This window comes from Lepus europaeus, chromosome 21 (assembly GCF_033115175.1).
Source record: "Lepus europaeus isolate LE1 chromosome 21, mLepTim1.pri, whole genome shotgun sequence".
NCBI lineage: Eukaryota > Metazoa > Chordata > Mammalia > Lagomorpha > Leporidae > Lepus > Lepus europaeus.
In genome coordinates, this window is record NC_084847.1 from 3,648,672 (window position 1) to 3,675,068 (window position 26,397).

The 26,397-nt window shown below is 58.7% G+C and overlaps 3 protein-coding genes across 8 annotated transcripts in view; all 3 read right to left on the minus strand.

Annotated features, from left to right (window-relative positions):
* The window catches only part of ANKS3 (ankyrin repeat and sterile alpha motif domain containing 3), a 46,170-nt gene extending 44,262 nt beyond the window's left edge, over positions 1 to 1,908 (minus strand). The window contains exon 1 of the mRNA XM_062180543.1: positions 1,828 to 1,908. The gene's annotated coding sequence lies outside the window, so the exon portion shown is untranslated. The remainder of the gene's footprint in view (positions 1 to 1,827) is intronic.
* A 1,121-nt stretch (positions 1,909 to 3,029) lies between these two features.
* ZNF500 (zinc finger protein 500) lies at positions 3,030 to 12,916 on the minus strand. 5 transcript variants are annotated; one of them, XM_062180560.1, is made up of 6 exons: positions 12,820 to 12,916; positions 11,975 to 12,384; positions 8,978 to 9,118; positions 8,774 to 8,844; positions 7,702 to 7,813; positions 3,030 to 3,653 (listed from the first exon to the last, which is right to left on the minus strand). In XM_062180560.1, exons 2-6 carry the CDS (start codon positions 12,324 to 12,326, stop codon positions 3,031 to 3,033), a joined length of 1,299 nt encoding a protein of 432 aa, XP_062036544.1. In that variant the 5' UTR covers positions 12,327 to 12,384; positions 12,820 to 12,916; the 3' UTR covers position 3,030. The 5 variants fall into 5 exon arrangements, with proteins under 5 accessions (XP_062036544.1, XP_062036542.1, XP_062036543.1 ...); XM_062180558.1 differs by having other exon boundaries at positions 7,702 to 7,810; positions 8,978 to 9,161; positions 11,913 to 12,384; XM_062180559.1 differs by having other exon boundaries at positions 7,708 to 7,813; positions 8,978 to 9,161; positions 11,913 to 12,384.
* Positions 12,917 to 16,343: 3,427 nt separating this feature from the next.
* On the minus strand, positions 16,344 to 24,059 carry SEPTIN12 (septin 12). 2 transcript variants are annotated; one of them, XM_062179992.1, is made up of 10 exons: positions 23,897 to 24,059; positions 23,085 to 23,210; positions 22,921 to 23,002; positions 20,838 to 20,975; positions 20,577 to 20,694; positions 20,391 to 20,486; positions 17,427 to 17,523; positions 16,759 to 16,810; positions 16,511 to 16,674; positions 16,344 to 16,378 (listed from the first exon to the last, which is right to left on the minus strand). In XM_062179992.1, the coding sequence occupies exons 1-10, from the start codon at positions 24,057 to 24,059 to the stop codon at positions 16,344 to 16,346; spliced, it is 1,071 nt and encodes a 356-aa protein (XP_062035976.1). The 2 variants fall into 2 exon arrangements, with proteins under 2 accessions (XP_062035976.1, XP_062035977.1); XM_062179993.1 differs by lacking the exon at positions 20,838 to 20,975.
* Positions 24,060 to 26,397: the final 2,338 nt, after the last annotated feature.

Below are 26,397 nucleotides of genomic sequence, written 5' to 3' on the forward strand. Positions count from 1 at the left end.
GGCCCTACACACCATGGGCTCCTACACACCATGGGCCCTACACACCATGGGCCCTACACACCACGGGCTCCTACACACCATGGGCCCTACACACCATGGGCCCTACACACCACGGGCTCCTACACACCATGGGCCCTACACACCACGGGCCCTACACACCACGGGCTCCTACACACCATGGGCCCTACACACCACGGGCCCTACACACCACGGGCTCCTACACACCATGGGCCCCACACACCACGGGCTCCTACACACCATGGGCCCTACACACCATGGGCCCTACACACCACGGGCTCCTACACACCATGGGCTCCTACACACCATGGGTTCCTACACACCATGGGCCCTACACACCACGGGCTCCTACACACCATGGACCCTACACACCACGGGCTCCTACACACCATGGGCCCTACACACCACGGGCTCCTACACACCATGGGCCCTACACACCATGGGCTCCTATACACCATGGGCCCTACACACCACGGGCTCCTACACACCATGGGCCCTACACACCATGGGCTCATGCGGCACAACGGGGCGCTCAGCACTGGACCAGATGTTCCCGTGTTCAGCTGGGGCGCTGCTGGATGCCATGCCAAGGCTGGGCAGGGGTCTCTGCACCAAGTCCTGCCATGCAAGACAGGCCTGCCCAGCCTCCACCACAGCAACATCAAACCAACCCCGGCCAAAGGTGGCCAAGAGTGGGGCCATGACTCCTCTCCAGCACCCCCTTCATCTGGCCCTAGAGATCCCAGTGCCAGCCCCACAACCAACAGGGAAGCGTGTTTTCCTTAGAAGACAAATGCCAGACCAACCTCACCAAGGCCACAGGGGCCTGCCTTGCCCTCTCCAGGCCTGGCAACATGTGACTTGGGGCAAGGCTTTGTTGGGCAGTGCAGCCTCCATACGCACACACATCCTCCACTCCAGCAACTTTTTTTCTCCTGTAACCCTATTTTCTCCCATTTCTGCCCCTTCTAGTGCTACAAAGTTCATTTAGAATGTTTCACAAACAAAAAATAAACTGTGTTCCAAGTTCACCTCTGCCTGTCAATCAGTGTCTTCAAGGCAACCCGAGTCCCAAGCCAGCTCTGCCACCCAGGCGAGGTGCTCATCACTCCCAGTGCCTCAGTTCCCCCATCCGCCTATAAAATAACCGTGACACCTGCATCACCGAACTACTCAGGATGACATCACAGCCCATGGCGCCTGCACCCTGTACCCTCCACATCAGCTGAGGGAATGACGACGGCCTCATGGGGGTGAGAAGCAGCAGCACCTGAGGACCCACCGAGCCGCTGGGCAGAAAGTGTGGAGGTATGAGCACGGGCCCACGGGAGAAGCCCCCTAGCCTGGCATGGCTAAGCAGGGGACAGCTCTGTGGCAGGAGCCAACCAGGCTACTCCACATGCAGCTACTGCAGCCCCAGTCTGGGGAGGGGGAGGTGGGTGGGCAGCAACACTGTGCTCTTTGCTGGCTCATGAGAGCGTGGCTTGGCCACATGTGGCTGGGTTCCACATTACCCACAAGCGCTCCCACAGCCAGTGTGGAAAGTGAGCGCTGTGCTGAGGCCAGGTGGCTGTACTCTGTGGGGTACAGGGGGCTACACACTCAGGGGCCAGGACAAGCAGATCAGGAGTGACACTGTTTATTAGGCAAACGGAGCCTGGGTGACAATGGAATGGAGTGTCACAGGCTGCTATGAAGGCCAAGGCGACATGGCCTGGATGTGATGTTCTTGAACCGGTAGCAGCTGGCCTGCGACTTCAGTGACGACTAAACCCACCAACAACTCTGTGCTGCCCCCCAGCCACCTACCTGATGGACTGTGGACAGGCCAGATGGAAGCCTGAAGGTGGAGTCCTCACCTCAGACGAAGTGGGCAACCAGAGAAAGCCACACGCTGAAAAGAACCACGAGGGCCTGTGCCAATTGCCAGATTCCAAGGCCCCCTCGACAGCAGGGGTGGGCGGGAAGACAGGATCCTGGGGAAGCTGGCCAATTCACACCGCTGCAGTCCTGGAAAAGCTGCACCTTTGCAAGGTTACTTTTCCTTTAAATCTTTATTTTTTTATTTGAGAGGCAAAGTGACAGAGAGAGAGGTCTTCCATCCACTGGTTCACTTCCCAAATGGCCACAATGGCCAGAGTTGGTCATTCTGAAGCCAGGAGCCAGGAGCTTCTTCCAGGTCTCCCACCTGGGTGCAGGGGCCCAAGCACTTGGGCCATCTTCCACTTTCCCCGTCATTAGCAGAGAGCTAGATCAGAAGAGGAGCAGCCAGGACACGAACCGGCGCCCATCTGGGATCCCGTGCCACAAGCTTAATCGACTGCACCACAGCACCGGCCCAACAAGGCTATTTCTGAACAGGAAGGCTGGGCGGGGGAGGGGCTGGGAAATGCTGGCAGCCACCAAGGCCTCCCCAGAGTGGGCTGAGGGTGTCCTCCTCAGTGACTCGCAGCCACCGAGCCTCAGGACGTGACACACGAGCAGGGTCTTCTGACAGAGTCAGTAAAGAGGAGGTCCCAGCGGTGCAGGGCTCCTAAACCCAATGACTGGTGTCCTTACAGCGGCAGGACAAGCAGAGACAAGCAGAGTCGCAGCATGGCAAGGGGAGGGCCGTGGTGACGGCGGCAGAGGTGGGAGCAGAGGCCGCAAGCCAAGCAGCGCCACCAGCCCTGGAAGCTGGGCGGGCAGGTGATGGGCGCTTCGTGGGGCTCCGCCTGACCCTGGCCTGTGGCCTGCAGGGTGAGCAGGTTCCCACTGCAGAGCATTCGTCCCTGGCCTCTCCCACAGCCCCTGTGCCTGCTGCCCCAGCTGCAGCTCTGGAGCTCAGGGCCGGGCTTCCTCCCTGCCTCAGGCATCCAAGACGCCCCGCCACGTCCTCACGCCGGCCCACGACAGTGGCGCTCAGCCTGAAGATGCTTCAGCTCAGGGACAGAAGTGACCCTGGCAGCTTCACGAATTCCATGGCTAAGAACTTCTGAAAAGGGCCCGGAGGTGGAGCACATCTTTAAGGTGTCAGGCTTTGGCCCCCGGAGCCTCCAGGAGCCCGGGGGGAGAGCTGTCCGCAGAGTGTGTCCGCTGGTGTTTGTGGAGGTCCGTGCCTCGGCGGAAGCCCCTGCCACAGGCCGAGCACGTGTAGGGCTTCTCGCCCGTGTGCGTCCTGCGGTGGGCGCTGAAGTGGGAGCTGTTGTTGAAGCTCTTCCCGCACTGGGCACAGACATAGGGCCGCTCGCCGGTGTGCGTCCTGCGGTGGATGACCAGGCTGGAGCTCTGGCTGAAGCGCTTTCCGCACTCGGGGCATGGGTAGGGCTTCTCGCCCGTGTGAACCCGCTGGTGTGTGCTGAAGTTGGAGCGGTCGCTGAAGCCCTTCCCGCAGACCAGGCACTTGTAGGGCCGCTCCCCGGTGTGCGTACGCTGGTGCTTGGTCAAGTGGGACGTTTTACCAAAGGCTTTGCCACATTCGGGGCACACGAATGGCTTGTCGGGCCCTCGGGGGCCCCCTCTTTCTGGTGGGGGGCAGCCTTGCCGCCGCTCAGTTCCAGCTGAGCCCCAGCAGCGCTCCGAGAGCACATGGTACCACTCTGTCCTCACGGGCTTCTCCTGGGGGTCGCGGCCATCCTCCACTTGGATCACAAGCCCTGAGACAGAAAGCACAGTCCCTGAGAGACTCCGCAGGGGAAGAGGACAACGGCCCCCCATCAGGGAGTGAAGAGGTGCTGAACAGAGGAACGCACCACACACACACGCCCCCAGGGTCAGTGGCGACCCCACCCTGCAGATGACACTGAGGCCTGGGGAAGTTACGCTGTGGCCCTGGTGTCTGGGCTGTGACCTCCAGGCCATGACTGGGGACAGGACTGTAACCGGCCTCTAGTGGGGGCAGGAAACCTTCCTACCAACCCAGCCCCCACGGACAACGCAGCAGTGGCGAGACAGAGACCTCTACGGTGGCCATCCTGGTGGGAGCAGGACCTGGAGGCCCGGGGTCCTGCCCCACAGGGCCTCCTCCCCTGTGCACTCAGGAGCAGCCCAAAGCCCCTTGGCAAGATCCCAGTTGAGGAGCCACCAGCGTCAACGACTCGACTTCTCTGCTCCCTCCTCTGGCACAAGCACAGTGAGGCAGAAGCTGTCAAGGGAGTCCCTGTGAGCTGCTCCATGCCTGCAGCAGGCAGTCACTGACAGTCAGGGAGGGGACAGGAGGAGAACCTTCCATCGGCCTTGCAATGTCCCTTAGAGGCACTGTCTGTCCCCAAGGCCCTCCTTTGCCTCTCTCCAAACCTGCACTTCCAAAGCTAAGTGTTGGCTTGGCGCTTACCAGGGCTCAGTTCCCACATCAGCACAACTGGGGTGACGATGGAACCGCCCCACTGGCCTACTCTAAGAATTTTCCAGAGGCCAGCGCTATGGTGCAGTGGGCTGAGCTGCCACCTGGGACACCAGCATCCCATATGAACACAGGTTCAGGTCCCAGCTACTCTAGTCCAGCTCCCTGCTGTGGCCTGGGAAAGCAGGGAAGATGGCCCAAGTGCTTGGGCCCCTGCACTCACGTGAGAGACCCAGATGAAGCTCCTGGCTCCATCCTAGTCCAACCCTGGCTGTTGTAGCCATTTGGGGAGTGAATCAGCAGATATAAGATCTCTCTCTCTCTCTCTCTCTCTCTCTCTCTCTCTAACTGTGCCACTCAAATAAACAAATATTTTAAAAAAGACACAGATTCATCCTATGACCCAAGCACAGATGCCAAGAGAACTGAAAACAGGCACTCAAACAGAAACTTGTATGTGACTGTTCATAGCAGTATTGTTCAGAATAGCCAAAAAGCGGAAACAAATATCCATCAGTGGATGAATAAACAAAATATGGTCCATCCACACAATGGAATGGTATTCAGACATAAAAAGGTGTGGAGTAGGACTGGTGTTCGGGCACAGGGGGTTAAGCCAGCACTTGCAACACCAGCATCCCATACCAATGGATAGTGGGAAAATCAATCTCCCTCTTGTTCTTGCTTTGTCTCCTCTTTTCTCTCTGTAACTGTGATTTTCAGCTAATCCCCAAAACAAAAGGGCCTGGGTTAGGATGGCTCTCTTGTGGGGACCCTGGAGGTCAGGAGCAGGCCTTCTGCCCCACACTCCTGATGACCGACAGATGTGCTCTGGGAGCAAGATGGCCCTGGGGAGGACCGCACAGCTGCACCTGGACACTAACCCTTCACAGGCAGCAAGACACAGACAATGCACTACACTGAAGTAAAAAACGTGTGCAACCACAAACACCTTCCACAGAGGGAAAAGGCAACCCACAGAATGGGAGAAAATACTGGCAAACCAGGTATGTGATGGGGTTTCTATCCAATACAAAGAGCCCCTACAATTCAACAATAAAGCAAAGATGGTCCCTTGTGGAAGGGATGCTTCCCTGGACGGGGACAGGGAGTGCAACCAAAGCCGCTCATCATCACCTGCTTCAGGGGAGCGCAAAACACAGCCCCCAGGGGGCTGCACTTTGCCCCCAACTGGTAGACCAGACCATTACCTAACACAGAAATGACCAGATGGTCCCAAGGCTGTGGCCAAACTGGGACACGTGACCACAGATGGAAGAACAGACACACAAATACGCTGTCCACACAGAGGAACATTCAGATTTAGAAAGGAAGGCTTTGACACCTGCTACAACACAGGTGGACCTGGATGGAATTCTGGGCTCCTGGCTTTGGCCTGGACCAGTCTAGTCCATTGCAGCCATTTGGGAAGTGAACCAGCAGAAAGATTTCTCTCTCATTCTGTGTCAAATCAATCTTTAAAACGTGTGTGTGCATGAAATAAAAAAAGCACACTGTCCCAGCCTGGCAGTCTGGCTCTCCTCCTTCTGTCCATGAGAAGCCCCAAACCTTTCCTAAGGTCATCATCTCCCCCTGCTTTTTCTTTAGCCAGGTGGTAGCAAACTATGGCCTGCAGGCCAAGGCCCACTCTGGTAATAAAATGTTAACAGAAAACAGCCACATCTGTTTATCTTTCTATTGCTCATGGCTGCTTCTGCCCTACAATAGGGCTGAGAAGTTGCAACAGAGATTGTGTGGCTCCTAAGACCTGAAATACTATCTGGTCTGCCAACCTGAGCGAGGCCCTTGAACTTGAACTGCACACACATGAACACCAAGGGCTAAACTCCCAGGAGGCAGAATCGAACATGGGACTTCCATTTCCTTCTCACTGACTCATCTGAGCCGGCTCTGCCTGGGACCATCTTGGCTGAAGGCAGCACAGGCCTCCCCGTCTCCCCAGCTGGACAATCAGGGCCTGGGCCTGGGGTGTCCTCCCAGGACAAGAGAGGGGCGGCTGTGAGTGTGGGCTGGGTTGGAACTCCAGGACTGCACGATCCCTTTCCACAGAACAAACGGGGTGGCAGGAATCTGAGAAAGCTCAAAATGCAGGAAGATAAGGTGAGAGGTACGGTGAAGGGAAGACACAAGGAGACGGGGCCCAAGACACTCACTGCCCTGGGAGGGAAGCTGGGAGGCTCTGGGGAGGTCCAGGGCTTTGCTGTCACAGCAGAGGTGGCCTGGCCAAGGGTGGTCACACACGGGGAGACAGACAAGGGCCGAAGAGCACGAGCAGAGGTCCAGCAGCTGCAGACCCAGCCAAGTGGCAGCAGCGATGTGTGCGTTCATTCATTCATTGATTCATGCACCCAGCAGACACTTAATGAAAAAACCAGCATGGAAGGAAACTGTGTGGGGGGTGATTTCAAGGTTGAACTTGGCCCAGCAGTGTAGTCACACAGCAGTCTAGATATTGCTATGAAGATGGTATAGGACAGGACCGACACATACGAGCAGCTGACTGTCAGAGCAGCAGGTCACCTGCCCTTCCTGCGGGCGGCTGCACCCAGTCAGCCAGAGGCCTTTAGAGCAAAACTCAGTTTCCCGGGGAAGCACCTCTGCCCCAAGACTGTCACACACGTCTCACAGCCCATCTCAGTCCAGCCTGCTGGCCTGCCCTACGGATTCTGGACACATGAGCCTCCACAATAACATGATGATTCTTCAGAATAAACCTGCACAGGTGCTTTGTCAGAGGTAAGGCAACGCCTGTGATACCAGCATCCCTTACAGATACCGATTCAAGTCCTGGCTGCTCCATTTCTGATCCAGCTCTCTGCTATGGCCTGGGAAAGCAGCAGAAGATGGCCCACGTGCTTGGGCCCCTGCATCCATGTGGGAGACCCAGAAGCTCCCAGCCCAGGTCGTTGGGGACATTTGGGGAGTGAATCAGTGGATGGAAGATTTATCTTTCTCTATAACCTGACTCTCAAATAAATAAATCTTAAAAAAAAAAAAAAAAAAACAAGAGGAGCAGTGGCCCCTGTACAGCACAGGCAGGACTGCCAGGCCTTGGAGGAGCAGCTCCCAAGATGAGGGCAAAGGTGGAACGGGAGACAAGGTGAAGCTGGACCGTGTGGTGGCAGGAGCACAACACAAGGACCCCAGGACAGCTCTCGGCATCTGCCTGGGGCACAGGAGAGGGGCCTCACTGCCCTCTGTAGTCGGGACACTGAGCCTACGAGCTGCTGTGGCCTTGCAGGTTACAGTCAGAGGGCTACCGAGCAGACCCACTGGGCCCGTGAGCCACCGCTGGGGCACGGGCTGTACGTTCCCCGAGAACAAGGCCCCCCTGCTGTTACCCTCACTCTCTGGCAGCACGTCCCAGCTGCGGTCACGCTGAGCTGGGTCCAGGTGTCCCTGCTCCTCCTGGGACAGGTACGCAGCCACATCCTCCAAGGTTCCAGGCACCTGCTGGAATGCACCCCACTTAGTCCAGGCTCAAAAGGAGCCCCCTTGTCACCCTGAGCCAATGCTCTTGCTCACTTCCTGCAGGCTGGGCCCTGTCCACTCCAACCTTAACACTACGGCACGGCCTGCTGTCTCCCACCCCACCTGGTCCCCAGGAGCTGCCACGACAGACACTGCTGCCCACCTGCCTCCCGAGCCACAGCTTCAGCTTAATGCACTGTCCCAGGACCACAGGGCTGGGGACGGACTCAGGGCACACAGCGGCCACCACCCACCCCACGACCCTGGGGCCGGCACTCCACAGGCAGACAAGTTAGGGGCCCTGGGAGCCAAACAGGGCAGCTGCCTCAGGACACCTCCAGGCCACTGGCTTCCACATCTGGCACCAGGCTGACCTGGAGCACAGTGAGAAGATAAGCAAACAATGTCTGGAACAGGCAGCTCCGCAGACAGGAAGTGGGGGCTGCCTAGCAATGGGAGGACGTAGGGGGCTGCCAGGGGGTCTGGGGAGCCCAGGGGAAGAGAAGAAAATATTCTAAAACTGTGGTGATGCTGACACAACCCCACACACAAGGCAGAACCTACACCTGGAGCAGGGGCACCATAGGTGTGTGACTCACACCCAGGAAAGCTGCTGCTTAAAAGCAAGAAGCAGACACTGCTCCGGACGGGGCGTGGAGGAACCTGCACGTGCACTGCACCCACAGTCCCGAGAGACTAGCACCCAACCAGAGCTGAGGTTACTGCCTGCCTCGCTGCCGGACCCCAGAATCTTCAGGGACGCTGCGTAACACTGAGGGGGCAGCTGGGGAGATGCCAAGAGGTCCCAGGAGGCCAGGGTTGCACAGAGTGGGAAGCAGTGAGGAGCCCTTGGCCTGGGTGACAGACATGTCCCTAACAAGGGAGTGTGGCGCAGGGGCAGCGCAGACCCAGCAACGCCACAGTCCAGCGGACCACGCTCACCTGGGACCAGGCTGGAAGGAAAGACGAGGCTGAAGCAGACACCGTTTCCTGATCCCGGGGTGCCGCGCGGCCTGGGAAGGAGCAGAGTCAGTGAGGCCCGCATGGATCCCCCAACAGCTGTGCAACCCACACCCAGGCGCAAGCGCTGTCTCCTGCAGCACCTGCGTGTCTCTCAGCCCCACTCCCTAGCGGGCAGCTACTCACCCGTTTTTGGCCACAGCAGGGGACTCTCTTCAGGTCTGTGGCTTAGCTGAGCTGGGGGCTGATGGCTGCGAGAGCCAGCCCCCTCCTCTGGGGCAGGCGCCTCTGGCCGAGCCTCTGCCTGGTGTTTGAAGCATTGTCCCCCTGGCCCAAGAGACACTATGTCGTCAGAAAGCATCTCCGGGTCCTGCAGAAATCAGTCCACCAGGTTTCCAGAAGGGCAGAGGGAACCCCCTCACCGTAGTCCCCAAAACCGCATCTGGAGCACGTGGGGCCAGCTTCCCATTTCTGGGGCTCTGGCTACAGACTCGTTCTCTCGGCCTGCCTGTCACACAGCGCTCCCTCCAGCTTCCCAGTTTCCCAGCCCAGGGACTCCCTACCCTCTCTCCTTGTCACAGGACGCTGGTGCCACGTTCTTACCCTCTGTGTCTGGGCTCTCCCAAACAACTGAGCCAGAAACGCCTGGAGTCAGCGCTGTTTCATTTCAGAAGTGCCTACTACTGCCTCTGCTGGGTTTTTTGGAATTACCTACCTACACATGCGCTGGATGCTCTTTGCTGATCCAGGAAGGGTGAGTTGGTCAGAACTGAACTCTTTCACAGTACCATGGATCCCCCAGGACTGTAAAAGCAGTACCGGGGACCCCCTCACATATTTTTTTTAAAGATTTATTTATTTATTTGAAAGACAAATTGAGTCAGGAAGAGAGAGCGAGAGAGAGATCTTTCATTTGCTGTTTGCAACAACTAGAGCTGGGCCAGGCCAAAGCCAGGAGCCTGGAACTCCATCTGGGTCTCCCTCATGGGTGGCAGGGGCCCAAGTACTTGGGTCATCACCTGCTGCTTTCCCAGGAGCATCAGCAGGGAGCTGGATTGGAAGTGGAGCAGCCGAGACCTCACAGGGGATGCTGGCGTCACTGGCAATGGTTTAACCCACTGTGCCATGTCACCGGCTCCCAAAACCCACCATAGGCTTCCTCCCATCCAGTGCTTCGCTCTCCAGGAGTAAACAGTCCTCTTGGAGAGCGAGGCCTGCCCCTCCCTCATCAGTGATCACCCTGTGCCTGGCAATGCAAGAACCCCAAACATCAAGGCCAGAGATGAGAAGTGAGTCGGGATTTGCTTACTATGGTGAACTCACGTGTGGTCAAGTTTTGGGAGATGTGTCTACACTACTGGACTCAAAAGAACAGCACCGTGGGGCCAGAGTTGTGGCCCGGTGGGTAAAGCCACCTGTGACGCCAGCATCCCATATATACCTGGGAAAGCAGCAGAACACGACCTGAGTCTTGGGACCCTGCCACCTCCTGGCCTAGCCCTGGGGGAGCGGACCAATGGATAGAAGCTATCTTTCTCTCTCTTTGTAACTCTGCCTTTCAAATAATAAATAAATAAATATTTTAATACAAAAATAAAAAAAAAAAAAAAAACAGTACGGCTGTGTGGGGCCAATGGCACTGGCCCAGGGAGAAAGGTGACCTCCCAGCATTGGCCAAATACCGACTCCAGGCAGGGCGCCTGGAAAAGGATGCAAACAGGGGCAGGACTCTTCTCTTTTAATCTTAGGAGTTCCTAGCACATTCACATACTTTCCCACATTTGGCTGGAAGGACGTGGCCTCCAGCTGTGGCCCCCAGCTGCGCTGTCTCCGTACAGCGGCCACTGGCCATGTGACGACACAGCCCCTGAAAGGTGGCCAGTGTGGCTGAGGAACCACGAATACTTTTTTTTTTTTTTTTTCTAATTTTTATTTGAAAAGCAGAGAGAGGCAGAGAGGTTGGTTCCAGACAGGTCTGTGCCACAATAAAGCGGGCAGTCAGGAACTCCATGCAGGTGGCAGGGATCCAAGTACTCACACCACCACCTACTGCCCACAGGATGGACATCAGCCAGAAGCTGGAACTGGCAGTGGAACTGAGCCTGGACCTCAGGCACTCCGCTACGGAAGGCAGGCTTCCTCAGGGCTGTTTTAACCACCAGGCCAAACGTCCATCCTAATTCTGGTACAGTCTAAGAAGCTGGCAGCTGCTGTTTTGGATGCCACCACTCTAGAGAAATTGGGCAACTGCTGAGGGCTCTGATTGGGGCTTTCTTCCTAGGACTGTTCAACTCCCAAAGCCTTAGACGGTGTCCAGGCTACGCTGAGATGGCATCAGTGAGCCAGTCACAGCTGCTGATCAGGAGCTGGTGTGCAGGGGGAGGCTGGCCTTGTGCCATGCAGGGGAGGCCAGCCTTGTGTGCGGCAGGGGGAGGCCGACCTTGTGTGCAGAGGGAGGCTGGCCTTGTGCCATGCAGGGGAGGCCAGCCTTGTGTGCGGCAGGGGGAGGCCGACCTTGTGTGCAGAGGGAGGCTGGCCTTGTGCCATGCAAGGGAGGCCAGCCTTGTGCCGCGGCAGAGGGAGGCCGGCCTTGTGCCATGCAGGGGAGGCCAGCCTTGTGCCATGCAGGGGAGGCCGGCCTTGTGCCGCAGCAGGTTAAGCTACTGCCTGTAACACCTGCACCCTGTTTCAGAGCGCGGCTTCAAGCTCCGGCTGCCCCGCTCCCAATCTAGATCCCTGCGAATGCACCAGGAAAAGCAACAAAAGATGGCCCAAGTGCTTGATCCCCTGCCACCCACATGGGAGACTCGGGCGGCTTCAGCCTGGTCCAACCCTGGCCACTGTGGCCATTTGGGGATTTAACCAGCAAGTGAAAGAGCTCTCTCTGTGTCTCTGTCTCTGTCACTCTGCCTGTCAAATAAATAAGTAAATATTAAAAAAAAAAAAAAAAAGAGTGAGCTAGAGTGGCAGTGTAGGGTTAATCCAAGGGCGCACACCAGGGACCCGGGCTGAGGAACACTTAGGTGCACTTCAGACTCCCAGCAGCCTCCACTCCCAGACCTCAGCCGGGGGGGGGGACCCCAACTTCCTCACCTCAGGGCCAGAATGCCCCCCACCTCACCCGCGGCCTCTGCTTCCTGGGCTCCCGCTGCAGCCCTTCCACGAGGACCACGGCCTCCTCACCGCTCTCGGGCTGCTGCTCCCGGACCCAGGCCTGGATGTCCCCGGGCAGCACCGTCAGGAACTGCTCCAGCACCAGCAGCTCCAGGATCTGCTCCTTGGAGCGCAGCTCGGGCCGCAGCCAGCGGCAGCAGAGCTCCCAGAGCCGGCTCAGGGCTTCCCGGGGCCCAGCGGCCTCCTGGTAGCAGAAGAGCCGGAAGAGCTGGCGGAAGGTCTCGGGGCTGGGGTCTGGGGTCTCCAGGGAGGGCTCCTCTTCCCAGGAGAAGTCCTCCTCCACCTTCACAATCAGGATCTCCTCCTGCTCCAGGTCCTGCCCCAGGGGCGAGGCAGGAAGGGCACTGGATGCGGTGGCCATTGTTGGGGGGTGGGGCGGCTTGCTCCTCTGCCGGACCCCGGACAGGATCTTGTCCAGCCTGTGTGCAGAGACAAAAAAAATCACGTGCAGGGAGGCAGGGAAAGCCCTGTGCGGCTGCAGGGCCAGCTCCGCCCGCTTTGCTCAAGCCCTGGCTAAGTTAAGGCGCTCTGAAAACGAGGTGACAACGCGGCCTGCACGCACGATGCGTGGACAGGACTCAGCGCAGGGCCTGCTGGGCCGCGACCGCTCCTCACTGTGGGGGTCCTGGTCCCTTAAGGGCGCTGGTGAAAACTGGGGTCCCTCCAGCCACCCAGGTCGCAGGCTCCATCCCGACTTGACCCCTGACCCCCGGGCCCGTATTTCTGAGGGGACGGTCGCCACAGCCCCGCCAACTTCAGGGCCCGGGGCCGCCCCCCGACTCAAGCCCTCAGGTGGCGGTGAGCGGGGTCCGACGCGGAGCACCGCTACCTGGCATTCTCGCGCCCGCACTCACCAACGGCAGGCCTGGAGCGGAGCGAAGCCCCACGCCCGCGGTCCTCGGAAGATGGATCGCCCCGGACGTCAGTGACAAGAGCCGCCGTGCCCCAACCCGAGACGCTGAACGAGATTTGCGTGGGCGAGCTCACGGGAGGGCGTGTGCGAAACGTGGTCCTCACGCTATTGGCTGGGCCAGCTGTCCGTCGCAGGGACGAGGCGCGCGGACGGGCGGGCGTGATGCATTGTGGGTAACGTAGTTCTCGAAGGGAGGCGCTGAGGGCATCGGAGGCCGCACGCCGCCCACGCGCACGCTCCATGAGCATGCGCAGAAGCTCCCGCCCAGCCTGCGCACCGCCCTCGCCTGGTCTCCGCAGCCGGCCTCCGCTGACCTGTCCGAGGATCGTGTTGATTTAATTTTCACTCTGTGCCAAGCGGGTTCCTTTGAAGCAAGCCCGAGACCCGCGCAGCTCACAATGAAGGAGAACAGCCCAGAAAGGCCCCTGCGTTTATCGATTGCCTTTTTTTTTTTTTTAGATTTATTGATTGATTTGAAAGGCAGAGCAACAGAGGGCAAGGGAGAGACAGAGAAAGCGATCTTTGACCTGATGGTCCACTCCCCAGATGGCCGCTACAGCCGGGTCTGGGCCAGGCCTAGGCCCGGAGCCAGGGAGTCCATCCTGGTCTCTCACAGGGGTCGCGAGAGCCCGTGTGCTTGGACGGTGGTCGGCTGCCCTCTCAGGCCTTCAGCAGGGAGCTGGGTGGGAAGCTTAGCAGCCAGGATTCCGACCCCCACTGAGACTAAGACCCTGAGGGCTGCCATTGTGGTCCAGGGGGTAAAGCCGCCGCCTATAGAACCAGCATCCCACATGGGCACTGGGTCGAGTCCCGGCTGCTCCACTTCCGATCCAGCTCTCTGCTATGGCCTGGGAAAGCAGCAGAAGACGACCCAAGTCCTTGGACCCCTGCACCCACGTGGGAGACCCGGAAGAAGCTTCTGGCTCCTGGCTTTGGCCTGGCCTAGCCCTGGCCATGGCAGCAGATGGAAGATATTGCTTGCTCTCTTCTCTCTCTCTTTCTACCTCTGCTGCTTCTCTGTAGCTCTTTTAAATTAAAAAAAAAAAAAAGAAAAAAAAAAGACTGTGTTTGGGACTCCCAATCCCAGTTCCACCCCCAATCCAGCTTCCTGCTAACGGTATCCTGGAAGGAAGCAGGTGATGGCCCTAGTGGTTGGGTGCCTGCCACCCACGTGGGAGACCTGGATTCAGTTCCCTGTCCCAGCTTTAGCCTGACCCAGCGTTAGCTGTGGCAGACATTAGGGGAGTGAACCAGTGAATGGGAGATCCTTTCTGTATCTCCCTCCCTCTGCCTTTTTTTTTTTTTTTTTTGACAGAGTGGACAGTGGGAGAGAGAGAGAGACAGAGAGAAAGGTCTTCCTTTGCCGTTGGTTCACCCTCCAATGGCCGCCGCGGCCAGCGCACTGCACTGATCCGATGGCAGGAGCCAGGTGCTTAGCAGGAGCCAGGTGCTTATCCTGGTCTCCCATGCAGGTGCAGGGCCCAAGCACTTGGGCCATCCTCCACTGCACTCCCGGGCCATAGCAGAGAGCTGGCCTGGAAGAGGGGTGACCGGGACAGAATCTGGAGCCCCAACCGGGACTAGAAGCCGGTGTGCCGGCGCCGCTAGGCGGAGGATTAGCCTGTTGAGCCACGGTGCCGGCCCCTCTGCCTTTCAAATAAATAAGCAAATTTGAAAATCCAGCAGCCAGCTCTGCAAGGGTACCCAAGGGAAACTGCTCCTGCTGCTGTCCAGTTTGACGGCTTTCCTGGGCCAAGAGTGCATGTGGTCCCTCCAGGTTCAAAGCACTTGGCTACCAGCGACAAGAGAAGGCAGAGCCACCAGAAATGTCCACCTGATTCTCCTGACAGACACGGAGGTGCGGGAGTAACCGGAGGGGTCACTTTCCGTGCTGCTCTATGGACATACACAGCGACACCAGTTGGAATGGAACGGGACCATCAGTGAGCATCCCGGCTGGGATCACGCTGAATTGCCTCAAAGCCAGCTCATCACTGCCGCCACGTGACTTCCCGCTAAAATGCGGCATTATTGAAGAATTAAAACCACATACCACCGCAGTAGGAAACCAATACATGTCAGATGTGTGTGCAGCTGGTGGACGGACGCCCCGTCTGCTGATACCCTTGTGGGAGCCTTTGCAAGCGTGTACACCTATCCACGGCTCCCAACCGCGGAGACTGCGACCTCACCCACGAGGGCCATGTGCCAAAGCTGTCTCGCCGGAGGAGGTGCCGCTGGCAGCAGTGGGTGGAGGCAGTGGACTCTGCTGCACCTCCCGGCGTCCCTGTGGCTCGGCCCGGCAGGTCGGCAGTCTGAGGGCTCAGCAGCAGGTGCAGAGCTGAAGGGTGGTTGCTTCGGAACTGCAGCCGGCGTCGCTGCGTTGCCGAGGGCTGCTCTCACGCTTGGGACTGTCTCTGCCCCGATGCAGGGACCTCTGAGATGGCAGGGACAGGTGGTGCGTGTTCCCATGCATCCTGGGGGATCCCCAAATCGAGCCCACCTGGAGTGTGGGTGGAGGGGCAGTCTGGTGAACTCTGTGAGACCTGGCTAAGCATCCCGAGCACCTGCCCCGTGCTGGACGCCTCTGCCCGCACACAGCTCGCCGTCTAAAGGGGAGACTGACTCGAAAACAAACCACGTGGTACGGACATGGAGAGGCCAGCAAGGGCGGTACCTGCAGACGTCAGGAGGGGTTCCCAGAGGATGGGATACTGCTACTTACTGTGGTCATTTACTGAGTGAGCACCAGGTCCTTGCTCCTTACGGGAGAGTGGACATCCCCCAGCTCCCTCGGTGACAGAGGTTACGAGTAACTGTCTCAGCTTTGGCCCCGACCACATGGGATTCTGGGAAGCCCACTTGTTTCTGAGGTGCTCTGCCTGGCTGGCTGCTGTGTCCCGTCAGCACCCTGTCAGTCTGGCTGCCATCTCTCTGGGTTCTGGCAGGCACATCCCAGGAACAGCAACACCAGGATTTGGGCAAGGGCAAAGTTGGGGGCTGGGCACTCCATCCGGGTCTCCAGGTGGTGGTGGGGACCTGACCACTCGAGCCAGCACCACTGCATCTCAGGTCTGCATCAGCAAGGAACTGAAGAGAGAAGCCGGAGCCTGGTACCAAATCAAGGCACTCTGATGCAGGACGCAGGGCTCCCAACCAGCGTCTTAACTGCGAGCCTAAACATCCGCCCCGCCCTTGGCCAGCACTGAACGGATCCAAGGGTCCAGTTTGCCGCCAAGCCCTGCTTCTGGGGCAGAGGGGAAGCCCTCTAGTCCCCAAGACTGCCCAGGGCCCTGGGTCTCACACTGGAACTTAAAAAAGAACTACACGTTTATTGGAGGGTAGCACAAAGCAATCATTTACAAAACACCTCTCTGTTTTCCAAGCACAGCGTTTCATAAAAAACAATGTCCACCTTTAACAGATGCTCTGCTAAACAGGTGCACCCTGGGAGCCCGTGCGTGCTCAGAACTCGTCCTCAGAATTGTCCTGAACCCTGCTGTAGATTCTGGAGGGCCCGGGGCTGGACGGCTGACCCGGGGTGGCATCGTCCTGGGCCCTGCTGTAGGCTTTGTAGGGCCCGGCGCTAGACAGCTGGCCTGCTAAGGCAGGATCGTCCTGGGTCCTGCTGTAGACTTTGAAGGGCCCAGGGCTGGACAGCTGACCCTCAGAGGCAGGGGCCAGGTTCACCCAGCCCGGCCCGCGGGGCAGCAGGTGGCTCTCATTGAGCCTGACGACGCGGTAGTTCTCGTAGTGGACATTGTGGGTGATGTCCTTCAGGTCCTGCAGGTGGGAGCTGGGCAGGAGCAGGTTGGTCAGTGCTCGCCAGGGCGTCCCGGGGGCTCCCTGTCCCCAGCCCCAGGGCTCCCTGCATCCTCACCGGATGAGAAGATCTCTCAGGAGAGGGAACTCGCAGTGCGCCATGTTCTCCACTGCAAGACACGGTACTGAGTGCGGCTCTGCTCCGCCTCCCCACCCTCGCCAACACAGAGCAAGCGCCTACCGCATGCTGCGGGGCTCCTGACGCCTGCCACCGCCCCTCTCCACGAGGTTCTGTCTGATCCCACCTCTCCTCCATCAGTTCGTCCATTCGCTAGTTCGCTTGTTATCACGTCCCCAGGGCACAGCGAGTCCACTATCATTATCATGCGGGGTATACTGCACTATGGATCACGTTGCCCATAATCCATCGAAGCTGTGCCCTGGCGGCTACTCCTCTCTCACTCTTCCCTCACCTTCAGGGGCCTTCCCAGCTCCCTGCAGGGGGCCCCCTGCTCCCATCAGCGGTCAGGGCCCTTGTCAGTCCTGCTGTCCCTGCCAGGCTCAGCACACAGTAGGTCCACAGTAAATTCAAGGGCATCATGCAAAGTGGTGGCTCCAGCCACCCTGCGCGGTCTGCTCGGAGTCGAGGGTCTTGCCCAGGGCCTCGCAGCTGGGAAGCCGGACCCTTCCCCAGGCCCACCATCTGCCCTGTCTGTGGGCTGAGCACCTCGGGCCCGGGAGGGCCGCCACCCTCACCTGCACCCTGCCCCACGGCCCCGCGCCAACCTTCAATGATGCCCCACTTGGTCTTCCGGCCCAGGACACACTTCCCGTTCACCAGGTGCTCTCGGTCAGCCCCAACCACAGCAAAGGGGATCCGGTCCTGGGGGGGGGGGGGAGGCAGATGGGCCCCCTAGTGAGGTGGGGGAGAGAAGGCAGAGAGAGGGCACCAGGGCACTGTCCTCTGTGGAGAGCATGGGAGTTCTGTGGGGCCCAGAGACTCAGTGCTAGCCGCAAAGTGCCCAGCACGCAGAGGGTTAGCGAGCAGCCCTGGGAGAAAGCGAGCTCCCGCCAGCTGTGAGACACACAGTGTCACCAGCTTCGGGGTCATCACGAGGGTTGCAGAGGTAACTGTGGGGCCTCGTGGTTAAGATATCCGAGTCCCAGGGCCGCGTCCTGGCTCAGCTTTCTGCCACTGCACACGTCGGGAGGCAGCAGCAGCGGCTCAAGTGACTGAGTCCCTGCCACCCGCAAGAGGGACCCAGGTTGAGTTCCCAGCTCCTGGCTTCAGCCTGGCCCGCCTGGTGCAGGCATTTGGAGTGCGGGAGTGAAGCAGTGGGTGAGAGTTCTGTTTCTCTCTCTTGGCCTCCACCTCCCTCAGAAAACAAAGACGTAACTTAGCAAACCGGAAGAGGCAGGCTGTGGCTCCTGGGCCCAACTGTGCCCCCGCACATTCCTCCATCACGTCCATCCGCACGCAGTTAAGCCCACCCGCTTACTCCCCTCTACGGCTGCAGAACAGAGCAGCTGCAGCTGGGCCGCCGCGGCCGCACGGCAGAGCCGTTGACCAGCCGTCTCCAGTTGTCTCCTCACTCAGGGCCAGAAGCAGAAATGCAAACTTGTAAACTCCAGAACACCATATGTGGGTTTGTCTGTCTGCCTTCCTTCCTCTTTTTCTTTGAAAGGCAGAGTGACAGAGAGAGAGAGAGAGAGAGAGAGAGAGAGAGAAAGGCAGAGACAGAGATAAACAGAGATCATCCATCTGCTGGTTCACTCCCCAACTGGCTGTAACAGCTAGGACAGGGCCAGACCAAAGCCAGGAACCCAGAACTACAACTGGGTCTCCCATGTGGGTGCAGGGGCCCAAGGACTTGGGCCATCTTCTGCTGCTTTCCCAGGTGCATAAGCAGGGAGCTGGATCAGAAGTGGAGCAGCTGGGACTCCAGCTGGCAGCCATACGGGATTGCCCGGTATTGCAGGTGGTAGTTTAACCTGCTGCACCACAACATTGACCCCGCTTTTTTTTTTCTAATTTGTTCATTTTTGTAGTATTTGAAAGGCAGAGAGACACAGAAAGAGACATCTTCCTCCTGCTGGTTCATCTCCCAAAGACCTGCCACAGCCAGGGCTGGGCCAGACCAAAGCTAGAGGCCTAGCCAGGGCTGGGCCAGACATCCACCCCGCCCTCGGCCTGGAGGCCTGGAACTCAATCTTGGTCCCCAGGTGGGAGGTGGGGCCCCAAGTACTTGGGTCATCATGTGCTGCCTCCCAGAGTGGGCAGTAGCAGGACGCTGGACTGAGAAGTGGAGCTGACATCCAGGCCCATGCATTGCCACACTTGGGCATCTGCGTAGCCTCACCACCACTGCCCCAAGAGCCCACTGTGCTGCCTTTTCCTAATCTAGGCAGGAGCATGGTGTGGGGAAGCCGAGTCCCTGGTGAAGGGGCTGGAGTGGGGGTCTACAGGTGACGAGTCCTGGGGCCCTGAGGCTCTGGGTGGACTGGCACTGACCGTGTCACACAGGCACCAGGATGGGGACTGAGAACAGGACTTGAGCAGCTCAGAGACACGAACATAGGAGCTCTCTCCTCCCTGCCTAACAGTTTATGGAGGTCTAACTCACACCAGATAGTTCGTCCCTTCAAAGTGGGTTCTAACATACTCACAAGGTTATGCAGCCATCATTGTCTCTAACGCTAGAATGTTCTCATTACCCCCAAAAGGAACCCGTTAGTACCTTTACTCCCTTTGCCTGCTCCCCCAGCCCCTGACAATCACTCCTTTGTGGATTTGCCCGTTGTGGACATTTCATCAAAACAAACTCATGCACTCTGTGGTCTTTTGCAACTGGCTGCGCCCACTGAGGCCTACGTGTGCAAGGTTCCTCTGCGGTGTGGTGTGGTGCGTGTCCGGCAGTGCTTTGTTCCCGTGGTGCGGCCCTTCGGGTCAGTGGTTAAGACGCACACATCCCACATCGGAGTGCCCAGATTGGAGTCCCTGTTCTACTTCCTAGCCACCTTCCTGCTGATGCACACCCTGGGAGGCAGCAGGTGATGGCTCAAGAACTTGGGTCCCTGCCACCCATGGGGGAGACCTGGATGGAGTTCTGGGATCCTGGCTCCAGCTGGTCCAGCCCCAGCTGTTGGAGGCATTTGGGGAGTGAATCAACAGAGAGAAAAAAGCTCTCTCTCTCTCTCTCTCTCTCTCTCTCTCTCTCGGCCTTTCAAATATAATAAATAAATGACAACTTACAAAAGTAAGAAGTTTGCCATGGCATGCAAAGACTGCTGGCCAAGGGCTTGTTTTGCACGTTGGCTATTGTGAGCCACGCTGCTGGTGCCCTGGGGCACAAGGCGTGAGCACACGTGTGTAACCCTGGATGTGCACCCAGAAACGCAGCGGCTGGGACCCACAGTGACTGCTGCTCAGGCTGGGTTCCAAAGCGGTTGCCCCCTCATTTTGCACTCCTCCCAGCTGTGTGTGAGGGTCCGCCCCGCCACAGTACAACAACACTCTCTGTTTATTATGGCTCAGTGCGGTCTATCCCCTTGAGGTGTCTGGGTCATGGGCCGGGGATGGAGTAATGACAGCTGGCAGGAGGAGCACCTCATATTTCCCGAGTTGTAGAGACCAATGTTTAGGTGGAGAGTTTGCACAGAAAGACTGTTCCCCAATCTGTCCCCCAGCCTCGTCCCCCCATCTGTGTCCCGGCCTCTGTCCCCGCCCGCCCCCCCAGCCCCGGCTCTCACCCGGATCTTGCTGTTGAGGATCCTGTCGTTGACGTCCTCGTCAAAGCACTTCTGTGGATACACGTCGATGCAGTGACTCCTTAGGTTTTGCTGGATCTGGGCCCGCACACAGGAGGCCTCAGTCTTCCCTGCCCACCCTGCCCGCTGCCACACTGGCCCCAGCCCGGCCCCAGGCACCCGGGTCACCCTGGTCCTGAAGGCCTCTCGCTCCTCAATGGTCAGGCTGTCCGCCCGGGCGATCACGGGCACCACATTCACCGTCCGGCATAGCCGCTGCAGGAACTCAATGTCCAGGGGCCGCAGGCTGCCCAGGCAGGGCAGGGCCGGTGGTGGCAGCGGGGAGTGTGTGTGAGGGGCAGGAAGCTCCCAGCCCACCCCAGGACCCCTCGCCTCCTCCTCCCTGCCCCGCACTGGCAGCCCTGCCCACCGCCAGCCCGGCCACCTCACCAGTGCCCGGTGGGCGGCACGAAGTACACGCAGCAGTGCACGCGGGAGTCTGGGATGTGGCGCTGGCGGGTGATGAGCAGCTCCTCCTGCAGGAACCGCTCGTACTGCGCGTTGATGTAGCCCAGGATGGGGTCCCAGCTGGGGCGGCAGACGAACCCTGCCCTTGGATCCCCGTCCCGCCTCCCCTGGGGCCCTGCAGGGGTTCGCCCTCAGGGCGACCCACTGTCCAGGGCTGCCTGGTCACCCACTCCCCTGCACCATGGGGAGATGCAGAGACCCCTGCCTCTCTCAGCTTGTCTCTGAAATGGGACAGTGCCACCCACTTTTGTCGGGGGGGGGTGTCGACCTGGCACTTCTCCCCATCCCTCCCCTCAGGCTGTGGTCAGCTCTTCTGCTCCACCTCCACTGGCCACACCGAAAGAGCGCCTGCGGCCCCCAAGGCCCTGCAGTGTCCTGTGCCCTCCTCGCTCCTCCCTGTCCTCTCTCACTGCGACCTCTCCTCCCTGCACGCACCCCAGGCCCTTTGCCTGTGCCCTGGCTTCTGCCTGGAGCACTGTTCCCGGCACCACGCACGCCTCGCACCCTCGTCTCTGGGAAGCTTTGCCCACACGCCCCCTTCTCAGTGGGGTTTTCCCCATCACCTCACCTGCAGCCGCACCCTCCCTGCCGCCTTTTCCTCTGCTGGACTTGGCACATCCTGACCGACCGTGACGCCGGCTGCTGGACGCCCTGGTGTATCCACGGCCCCCTGACTTCCCTGCTTGCCCAGTGGAGCTGTCTCTCTCTGGGGCGACTGGGTCTAGCCTCACCTGCTGTGTTAGCGGATGGGTTTCATTCTGCATCTGCCCCTGCCAGCCTTGCCGGTGGCAACTCCACGGAGCCCAGCCCACTCATCTGCTCCGCCCATGGCTGTGCCCACAGCAGAGGTGGGCACACAGTAAATGCTCAGTAAGCCATGTGTGCGGCTGGCTTCTCAGGTTTGTGAGTGGAGGGGCTGTACACGGCTCTGAGCTTAGAAGGTACTGTGCTTGGTGGGGTGCCTTTGAGGTTGTGGTCCCCCAGTTCTTACAAGTTTTGAACAAGGGGCCTAACCCAGGCTGTCATCTCTCAGGGTCCTGCAAAGTATGCGGCCTGTCCTGTGTCCGTGTGTATGTGTGTGTGTGTCTGAGTATGTATGCACGTGTCCACGTGTATGAGCGCATACCTGTATGTGTGTCTGAGTATGTATGCACGTGTCCATGTGTATGAGCACATACCTGTATGTGTGTGTGTCTGAGTATGTATGCACGTGTCCATGTGTATGAGCACATACCTGTATGTGTGTGTGTGTCTGAGTATATATGCACGTGTCCATGTGTATGAGCACATACCTGTATGTGTGTGTATGTATGCATGTGTCCACGTGTATGAGCACATACCTGTATGTGTGTGTGTGTCTGAGTATGTATGCACGTGTCCATGTATATGAGCACATACCTGTATGTGTGTGTGTGTCTGAGTATGCATGCACGTGTCCACGTGTATGAGCGTGTACCTGTATGTGTGTGTCTGAGTATGTATGAACGTGTCCACGTGTATGAGCGTGTACCTGTATGTACGTAAGTGTCTGAGTATGTATGCGTGTGTCCATGTGTATATGGGTGTGTGATAGGCGAGTGTATACATGTATATGAGTGTATACTTGAGTGTGTCCAAGTGTACACATGTGTATGAGAGTGTGTGCGTGCACACGGTTCACCAGCTGCTCTCAGAGCCCAGAACAGCTCTGCAGGGTGATATCAAGTGACAGCGAAGGCAACTGGCTCTGGCCTACACTGCTGGAGAGTGGCCGGACGTGGCAGTGCCGACCTGAGCTGGGCCTCTAACTGCTGTGACAACACGGTCCCTACTGCGTGCCCCTCGTGCCCCAGGCAGCAAGCCAAGCCCTTCACACACTCCACTCCCTGCACCCACTAGGCAGGGGAGGAAGCCAAGGCTCAGAGATGACATGGCCAGGCTGCTTCAGGGCTTGGGAGCTTCCCAGAGGTCAGGGGGGCGGGGTGGGAGCGGGACAGCCAGGCCAGCCCCCACCCCCCGAACCCACCACTTGTCGTTGTTGATCTGGTCCCCAAAGCCGGGCGTGTCAATCACTGTCAGCTTCAGCTTCACGCCCTTCTCCTCGATGACTGTGGAGGCAGCAGGGCGGGTGAGGGCTCGGGGCTGGGGTGGGGGCTGGGGCACGCGAGCCCACTCACATGGCCCACTCACCATGGGTCACTGCATGCAGCTTCAGCGTCTGGGGGGTGGTCACCCCCAGGCTCGGCAGGGTCGACTTCCACACTTTGGACCTGAACAGCGTGTTCACCATGGTGGACTTGCCCAGCCCGCTCTGCCCTGGAATGACCAGCCAGATGACAGCAGTGACAGTGGGCATTACTTTCTTTTCTTTTTTTTGACAGGCAGAGTGGACAGTGAGAGAGAGAGAGAGAGAGAAAGGTCTTCCTTTTCCATTGGTTCACCCCTCAATGGCCGCTGCGGCCAGCGTGCTGCGCTGATCCGAAGCCAGGAGCCAGGTGCTTCTCCCGGTCTCCCATGTGGGTGCAGGGCCCAAGGACCTGGGCCATCCTCCACTGCACTCCCGGGCCACAGCAGAGAGCTGGACTGGAAGAGGAGCAACCGGGACAGAATTCGGCGCCCCAACCGGGACTAGAACCCGGGGTGCCGGCGCCGCAGGCGGAGGATTAGCCCATTGAGCTGCGGTGCTGGCCGACAGTGGGCATTTCTCACAGGCCCCTCAAACTCTTGCATAAGTAACACTTTTTACAAAGCAGCTATTGTAGTGCACACACACACACAAGGGCTTGCTCTCCTGGGTGCGCGCTGGGGCATTCCAGAGTCGGCTGCTCCCTGCTGCTCGGTCTGAGCTTCATGGGCGATCTTGGTCTTTACTGACCCTGCGACTCCCACATGTCCAGTGACAACACCCTGTGAGTGCCATCCTCCGGCCACCACTTAACCAACGGGGAGCTGAGGCCGTGCAAGGAGGGGAGCCTTACCCAGGCACACGGGGTCTCACTCACCCACCACCATGATGTTGAACTCAAACCCCATCTTCATGGCCTTGATCTTCAGCTGGTCCAGCACAGCCTCAATGCCCACGAGACCTAACATGTCGCACGGTGGGGTCCTGGGGCTGGAGGGCCGGGAGGTGCAGGGGGAAGGGGGCTGCCGCAGGGGGTCCATGGGCGAGGGTGCAAGGAAGCCTGTCACCCAGGGGGTGGGGAGAAGGCCTGCGTCACTGGGGCTCTCAGGGGCCCTGGCTGAGTCCTCACGTCTGAACCTGACTGCCGGCTTTGCTGCCAGTCCCCCCGACACCTTACACCCCTGGTCTGCCCTGAGTCCCTATGGGCCAAGGCCTGGGGGGCCTGAACCCCCATCCTGAGATGCTCCAGCCCCAGAGGCCTGTGCTTCCCCCACCCACAGCCCAAGCGGGTCCCGGGACTCTTGGGGGCAGGGGCACCTGGTGGGCGTGGGTCCCTCTGGGAGTGGCCAGGAGTGGCTCAGTCCTGGCAGGCCCTGGTGTGTGTGGCAAGGGGGAGGGGAGAGAGTGACAGTTAACGGAAGAATCTGAGCTCTGTGCCTGCTTCCTGGGGCCTCCTCACGCAGCAGGCAGGGACCGAGGGCAGGGAACGCAGAGGTGGTCTTCCAGCCCTTTGCTCCTGCAGACCACCCCCAACCAGCCTGGCCTGGCTCTACGCTGACCCCACCCCCACAAAGCTCCCTCCACCATGGCCATGAGCCAGTCAGTGGCTGAGCTAAATTCAACTTCCACGCCCATGACTCAGCTGCCCTGCCTGGGGAAGCAAACCTGGGACCCAGGGCTCAGAGGCAGTACCTCCATGTGGTTTCTTCGGTTTGCCATTGCTGGCAGCGTGGTGTCTTCAACCACCAGTGTTGATCCATCAGGAGAGTGATTCGGCACTTAACCTGGCATGTATTGCATACCTGGCACTGTCCTGGGAGCTGTGACATGTTGGCTGGCTACTAAACACCAGCACCCTGGGAGGGGAGTGCTGTTCCTACCCCCGCCTTACAGGGAAGACAGAGACCAAGAAAATTGCTCCAGGTCACGCAGTGAGAACCTGGCGGAGCTGGGACTTACCCAGGCACTTCTGCTCCGAGTCCATGTTCTTTTTTTTTTTTTTCTTTTTTTTTGACAGGCAGAGTGGACAGTGAGAGAGACAGAGAGTAAGGTCTTCCTTTTCCGTTGGTTCACCCTCCAATGGCCACTGTGGCTGGCGCGCTGTGGCCGGCGCATCGCGCTGATCCAAAGCCAGGAGCCAGGTGCTTCTCCTGGTCTCCCATGTGGGTGCAGGGCCCAAGCACTTGGGCCATCCTCCACTGCACTCCCGGGCCATAGCAGAGAGCTGGCCTGGAAGAGGGGCAACCGGGACAGAATCCAGCGCCCTGACCGGGACTAGAACCCGGTGTGCCGGCGCTGCATTAGCCTATTGAGCCACGGCGCTGGCCCGAGTCCATGTTCTTAGTCCCCACTGCCTCTTGTATTCACAGAAGTGTCCGGATTTCCAAGGCATCATAGAGACTACAGCCCTGGCCACTCTGGGCTCAGGCCATAGCTGCCGGCAATGTCCTCTCTAGAGGGGCAGTGTGCTCTCCAGCTTGCCACAGTCCCTGCTCCCCCGTACTGTCTCTCTGATGAGGTTTTCTGACAGCCGACGTTGACAGCCCTAAGCACCTCTCTGTTGCAGGCTTTGGCCAGGGGTTTCCATAAGGAGCTGGGCGCCCTTGTTTTAGGTCTGGCTGGTCCTAAGGCCTCTGTTGCAGCTACCACGCGACTTTCGTCACAGCACCGGCCAGAGGCAACATGTAAACCCATGGTGTGTGGCTGTGTCACAGTGACACCTTATAGGTGGCCCTTCCTATCAGGGCGTTCCACATGCCTGCCCCATCAATCAACTGCAGACGGAAAATATTACAGAAAACAAAATCGCACCGGTACTGCATCTTGTCACCGCTCCCTGAACAACAGGTGTTAACAGCGATTCTCGCAGCCTGTGTGCACCTTAGGTATTCTAAGTCACAATGGAAAGACAGCATCTGGGAAGACGTGGGCAGGTCCTATGCAAATACTACACAAGGGATTCGAGCATCTGCTGATTCCGGAAGCAGCCCCCTGTGGTACCCAGGGTGACTATTTATAAAGCCACTGTAGCCTCAGCTTCCCTGAGCTGAGCCCCGGTCCTCCTCTCTCCACTGCCTCTGCCTGCCCCTCTTCCTTGCTGTGTCTACACGGGTGACAACAGAGGCTTGACCTTAAACGCTTTGAGGAGGAGAGCCTGGTTGGGACCACAGGTCCACTTATTTCTTTATTTTAAGATTTATTCATTTATTTGAAAGGCAGAGCTACGGAGAAAGGGAGCCAAAGAGAGAGATCTTCCATCTACTGGTTCACTCCCCAAATGGCTGCAGTGGCTACGGTTGGGCCGGGTTGAAGCCAGGAGCCAGGAACTCCATCTGGGTCTCCCACGTGGGTGGCAGGGCCCAACTATTTGGGCTGTCT